Source organism: Solanum stenotomum, chromosome 8 (genome assembly GCF_019186545.1).
Source record: "Solanum stenotomum isolate F172 chromosome 8, ASM1918654v1, whole genome shotgun sequence".
Lineage (NCBI taxonomy): Eukaryota > Viridiplantae > Streptophyta > Magnoliopsida > Solanales > Solanaceae > Solanum > Solanum stenotomum.
Window position 1 is genome coordinate 30,578,168 of NC_064289.1, and position 6,124 is coordinate 30,584,291.

A 6,124-nucleotide genomic window follows, 5' to 3' on the forward strand; every position below is an offset into this window, starting at 1 on the left:
ATATGACAGAGATATATGTATTTATATTTGTATATACAATCTCTCTCGCTTTATACAAACAAAAACACAATTTATACATTTATGTTTGTATAAAGTGAGAGAAGTGAGGGAGAGAATGGAGAGTGGCAAGCGAGATTCCAAAGAGAGGGGAGAGAGGCAAATGACAAAAAGTTTGCTGCAAATTGAAATTAAATGAAGTTGTAAATATATCATTTATTTTGAATTAATAGTTTGGTCCCTTGAAAAAACTTGTAATTTTACACGCCTATGATTTGACAATCTATGAAAGCCAACATGTTTGAATTGACCCTATAGGCTATAACTATAAATATATATATATATATATATATACTATACATTTCTTATATATAATAACATGGTATTATGCCTTTAAAGACATCAATCACATAGAAGCAGTTTTTATCAACAAATATAACCAATAGAATTCTTTTCATTATTTACCCAAAAAAAAAACACAAAAATTATGAATACACATGAAGAGTACATTCATATCTCACAAAACTCAAAACTGCATTGGGAGACTAAACTGGCTTATCCTCCAAAGGCAAAACAAAACAGTTTTTCCCTATAATATCTACAAGAAAGCATCAGTAATGAAAATTAAATCAGCAATTGGTATATGCAACAGAGAAATTGACAAATATGTACTCATTGAATCAATATCCACAACACAAAGAACGAACCTTTGCTCCGTCAGGAAACCTTTGTTCTCCGAGAACCACAGCTTCGAGCTGGTGATATACCATGAATAGTGAACAAACATTACCAAAAACAAGTAAACTTGGATTCTACTCATACCAATGGGAAAGCCAAGGATGATCTAGGGCCTCTTTGGCCGTAAAGCGTTTTTGAGGATTTATCTCAAGCAACTTTCTTACAAAATCAAGGAACAATGGATCAGAAACTGACAGCTGATGCTCCAATGACATTTCCTCGGGGATGATGTATTCCAGTAGACTAGTATCCTAATACAGAATTCCAAACATAAATCAGACGTTGGACAATTGTATTATTCTATATTTTATTCATATATATATTAAGTTGCTAAATTCAGAGAAAGAAAATGGAGCAAAGAGAATAAGAGATGAAAGCATGGAAAGACTAAACATCCACGTGAATACCAGCACAACAATTGCTAAATTTGTTAATAATAGATTCTTGAAAGAATTAAAAGGATGAACTAAGAGGCAAACCTCATTTATATGATAAAGGTCATAATCCTTTGTGAAATATTTTTGTGTCTCTTGTCCCCTTTCTAACATGTCCATGTCTACAGGACCAAGCATTCCGATCACACGTGCAAGCAACATAACAACTGCTTCATTTGGAAAAAGCACCTACCAAACAATAGAAATGTTTAGAGTGTTTGCGTATAGTTCCTGCAAAACATATGTCAATGAATCCTCTCAAGGAAAAGTAGGAGCATACCTCTCCAGAGCACAGTTCTCCCAAGATGCAGCCAAGAGACCAAAGATCAATTTTCGCTTCATAAGGGAGGCCTAAGATGACTTCAGGAGCTCTATAGGAACGAGACTGTACATATAAGGACAAGCTGTCTGACTGAAAGCAACTGCTTCCAAGATCAATAACTTTTATCTCACATCTTCGATAACTTTTGATGAGAATATTTTCAGGCTTCAGATCACAGTGGATGATCCCCAAATTATGCAAAAACACTAGTGCCTCCAAGCACTGTCGAGTTATGGTCTGTTAAGGAACAAATAACCAACACAATTATATTTTTGGTTTTGCTGCCAATTTTAATTTACTAGAACAAACAGACCTGCAGCCTGCTCATTGTAAAATAATGCTCTAGATCAGATTCTCGGTTGTATTTCTGAAATTCATATAAATTTGCACGGAGAAGTTCACAAACGATAAAGAGGTGTTCCTGCATGTTATAAAAACAAAAAAAAAAGAGTACAGTTAATAGATATGGAGCATCAAATTCCAATCAATATCTTTTATATACCAGACTTGAGCAACAACAGAAGTTTCAAAACCAAAAACACTACAAGAGATTAAGTAATAATTGATAAGATACGAATGATGTATAAGCTAGATGTGATTAAAGAAACTGGTATTGCAAACTATCTATGGTGTTTCAACATTTTTGTCCTAAAGTTATAAATAAAAGAACAATGCTATATGACTGAGACGTTACGATTCTAAGTCCCAACATACCCACAAAAGATGACTGCAGTAGAAAATGTGAATGTTAGAGATGGATATGGGGTCATGCATAATTGAACAAGCCTAGAAATGATCCATTTCTAATGGAGAGTTTAATAACACACTTAAGGGATAAAAAGAAAGAAGGTTGTGTGAAGTGGTCTGGCCATAGCCCATGACCACGTAGACCTTCAGATGTTGCAATGGACGAAGGTGTGAAAATATGATGATTGAAGATGATAAAATAAACGAGATCAGCCTAAAATCACATGAAGGGAAGTTGATTCTAAAAGACCTAAGATCTTTGGACCAATGTACATTTATTAGTGGAAGCAGAGGATTCATAAGCACGATACAGACTTAACTAGTTCAGATCAAACTAGTTAAGGATAAGTATGATATAAGAGAACACCTAGTTCATCATAAAAGTCAAATCAGTTAGTATCAGAATGAACACGACCTAAAAAGAGAGGGAAGCATATAGAGGATTCAATATTCATGTAACTGGCTTGGGGTTGAGGCATAGTTAATTGATGAATGAAGGTAATAAAGTGAGACATAATCTCTGGAGAAGTGTAGAAGAACAGACCAGTTGTGGTGTAACTAATGTAACAGTTTTCTAGTTAACGCAGGAACTTATCATTTCAATTCAAAAAATATCAAATAATTTCTAAGTCCCACTAAAATTTGGAACTTATTGTGTTTGGAGTTATATTATTCTTGATTGAACCATAGTGGTACCCCGTACCAGGATCAGGGCTCAACCAAGTACAATGTTTGATCTTCAAGTCTTCTCCCATGTATTGTGGGAACGGGACCAATGCCCTTGCTAAGTTTATAGCTTGCAAATTCAGCCATCATATATCCAATCTTGATTAAATCAAAGTTCAGTGTTTATATCCTACCAGTGTTTGCAGTTTTAGCCTTATAACACACACACACACACAGAGATTGATAATATCTTTAATCACATTAAACTTTCAATCTCCAGTAATTAACACTTTAATTAACACTTTTGACCTTAAGAGGATAGCATGAGAAGATTACATGGATTGAGTTCCAGAGGATACTTTACATACCAGCAAGTACCCGAGGAGGTCCAAGCTAAACACCAAACAGACATTATACTTACTTTAAAAGAATAAGGACAATCATTAACTATCATTTCATAGCCAGTGAGTTTGAGTTGAAATTTTGAGATGGCTATTAGTACTAACAACATAAATTCCATGATGGCAAGAGCTCTCTCAAGACAACTATGCTCGTAAATCTTCCACCAAAATCTTTACTTGATGTTTAGATTGGTTGATAACTTTATAGTTGTCCTTTCTATGCACATCTCCCTTATATCAAAAAGAAGAAAAATGGTAACTTCTGAATGCTTCTTGTCTTGTTCATTTAGAGGTTGGATGATTAACTTTTAGTTCTTTATAAGCCTTGATTCAAATCAAAGGACTCGGAAGAACATGCGTTTTCTCAAGCATACCTGATGGTAGAAGTAATCATATAAGCGCAGTATATGGTGCTCGTCACAAGGATCATTCTTGTTCACAAACTTGAGAAGCTTAATCTCATCCAAACTCTGATCAAAGAAGTCCTTGTCATTCTTTATTATCTTCAAGCAAACGTCTACCCCAGTGTGCATATCATGAGCCTGAATGACTTTGCTGAATGCAGCTGAACCAAGGTATTCTGTTACATAGTATCTACCGGCGATAATACTATTTAGAACAATAGGCAGGTCCTTACTCTCCTCAAACCCAGTCCTGTGGATGGCATAACAAATGAGTACATCTGTTTTCTACAAATGAACAGGCAAGAAACAAGCTCAATATTTCCATTAAATGTTAGAACAACTTTAGTGCCCAGCGGAAATGATGGAATGAGATGTTGATTTGATATGCAAGTCGAATAATCAAACATTGCTCAATCCATATAAATACGCATATTTTGTTTTCACTCACTCATCGATATTGGACTTGAGCTTTGGAGGTATTGATATGAAAACAAACCTGTTTTTCCTGTGTATAATTCTCAGATTAAATACTTCAAACTCATTTTCTCCTTCAAACATCAAAAGCTCATCTGAAGTAGCACCTCCCTCATCATCTGCTGCCTCATCGGGTTCATTGCCTTCCAAAGCTTCCAGTCTATCATCTTTTGGTTCATAGTCTCTATGCACATATGAGTGGTAATCTTTCTCAATAGCCTTAGGTTGAAGGTCACGGGTACCTTTGATATCTCCAACCCAGTCAGTATTGCAACTTGTTTCAATGAAATAGTTAGTTTTCGTCTCTCCAGTTGGTTCATACTGAAAATAGTTAGTCCCCGTTAAGTTGATATCGATATCTTCACCATAAATCCCTTTTGGCCCCTTGCAGCAAGCACAAAGTGGGGATGAACAGCTAAATTGACCTTTCCCTTCAAGATGCTTTTGTTTATCCAAATGATAATAATAATCTTTCAACCCTTCATCTATAGGTGATTTACACTCCCAATTGGCGGCACTGTGTCTCTCGGACATAACAAACTTGTCCTCACTAGGATCCCCCACACCATCTGAGTTCCCAAAGTAAGGTGGCATGGGAAAATCTTCATCTTTCTCCCGATACCAGAAGAGGTCATTTTGCATATCAAAATCATGATAATCTCTTGCAGTTCCAAATTGAGATAATCTATCAGATGATGATTGAGAAGTGGGAGCAGCCGTAGTATGAATTCCATATGGATTTGTAAATTCTGCACCAGAGACAACACAATAAACCTAAAAAAAAAGAAAAAAAATATGCACAACAAACAAAAACAAAAGGGAAGCATAACACAATATGATCAGTTGTTGAATTGAGTAGCAGCAAAATCTTAAAATCCTTAGGCAAGAGCAATAACTAGTAGAAAATAAGGAACAAATACATCAATTGTAGTAATAAACTCTAAATTGGGTAAAGAGTTACCAGAGGAGCAGAAATCGGTAGCAGAAGAAGGCAAGCTAACAAATTCTTCGTCAGAAGAAGAAACAGAGTTCTTATTAGAAATGAGGTTAAGAGGAGGAAGTGGAGGAATGACAGGGAATAAGAATGTTTCATAATCCAAAGAAGCCAATTCAGATTTCTCCATAATATCTTCCATAAGAGCTGATTCAGATTCTGAGAAGCCATTATTCTTCAAGAATTCAAGTACTTGTTTAATTTCAGAAACAGAAGCCATAGCAGAAGAAGAAAAAAAGTCTACTAGTGGAAAAGAGGTGGGTTCATGAGAATGGAGTGAAAGAGGGTCAAAAGTGGCAATTCTGAGTTGGATTTTGCATGTTATTATTATTATTATTATTATTATTATGTTATACAAAGAGAGTTATGACTTTCTGCTTTTTTCTTTTTTCTTTTTTCTTTGTCTGCTGTAAAACTCAAGCTAACGGCACCATAAGGAAAACAAAGATATCTTACCAACTTTGACAATTATAAGGTAGCTGTTACAAACAACTGGGGTCCACACAGTGAAAAAAACATTTCTCCCTCATTTTTTGTTTTCTTTCTTTCTTTCCATTTGTGGTTTAAATTTTCTACTCAAAAGAATAGTCTTTCGAATTGGAGAAGAGAAGCTAACACTTATTTTTTAGTGATGAAAAAGGTTTACATGGTCTGCTCCCCTTCCCGTCCTTTTGAAATCAGTGAAAGGAATAGGCAAACTTTTCACAAAAGTAAAATTTCCTCTTAAGAAATACTAAGGGTGAGACGGTCTGGCCCTACGGGATAACCCAGTCCCAGGGTACCCATGCAATGGGGAGGATAAGGGATATTCGGGACACCGAATGACACGGGACCGCAGACCGTCTGACTGTCCCTGTACGGTTTGGTCCGACTCCGACCCACTTGAACCGATTAGTCCTGGTTTTTTTTTTCTTTATCTTTTTAAATAAAATTAGATGTTGGGGACC

General features: G+C 35.6%; 1 protein-coding gene across 2 annotated transcripts; it reads right to left on the reverse strand.

The window, feature by feature from the left end:
• Positions 1-394: 394 nt before the first annotated feature.
• Positions 395-5,467, reverse strand: LOC125874521 (uncharacterized). 2 transcript variants are annotated; one of them, XM_049555425.1, is made up of 8 exons: positions 5,145-5,467; positions 4,206-4,932; positions 3,680-3,959; positions 1,805-1,912; positions 1,450-1,728; positions 1,215-1,358; positions 705-986; positions 396-595 (listed from the first exon to the last, which is right to left on the reverse strand). In XM_049555425.1, exons 1-7 carry the CDS (start codon positions 5,395-5,397, stop codon positions 810-812), a joined length of 1,968 nt encoding a protein of 655 aa, XP_049411382.1. In that variant the 5' UTR covers positions 5,398-5,467; the 3' UTR covers positions 396-595; positions 705-809. The 2 variants fall into 2 exon arrangements, with proteins under 2 accessions (XP_049411383.1, XP_049411382.1); XM_049555426.1 differs by having other exon boundaries at positions 395-986; positions 4,206-4,957.
• Positions 5,468-6,124: the final 657 nt, after the last annotated feature.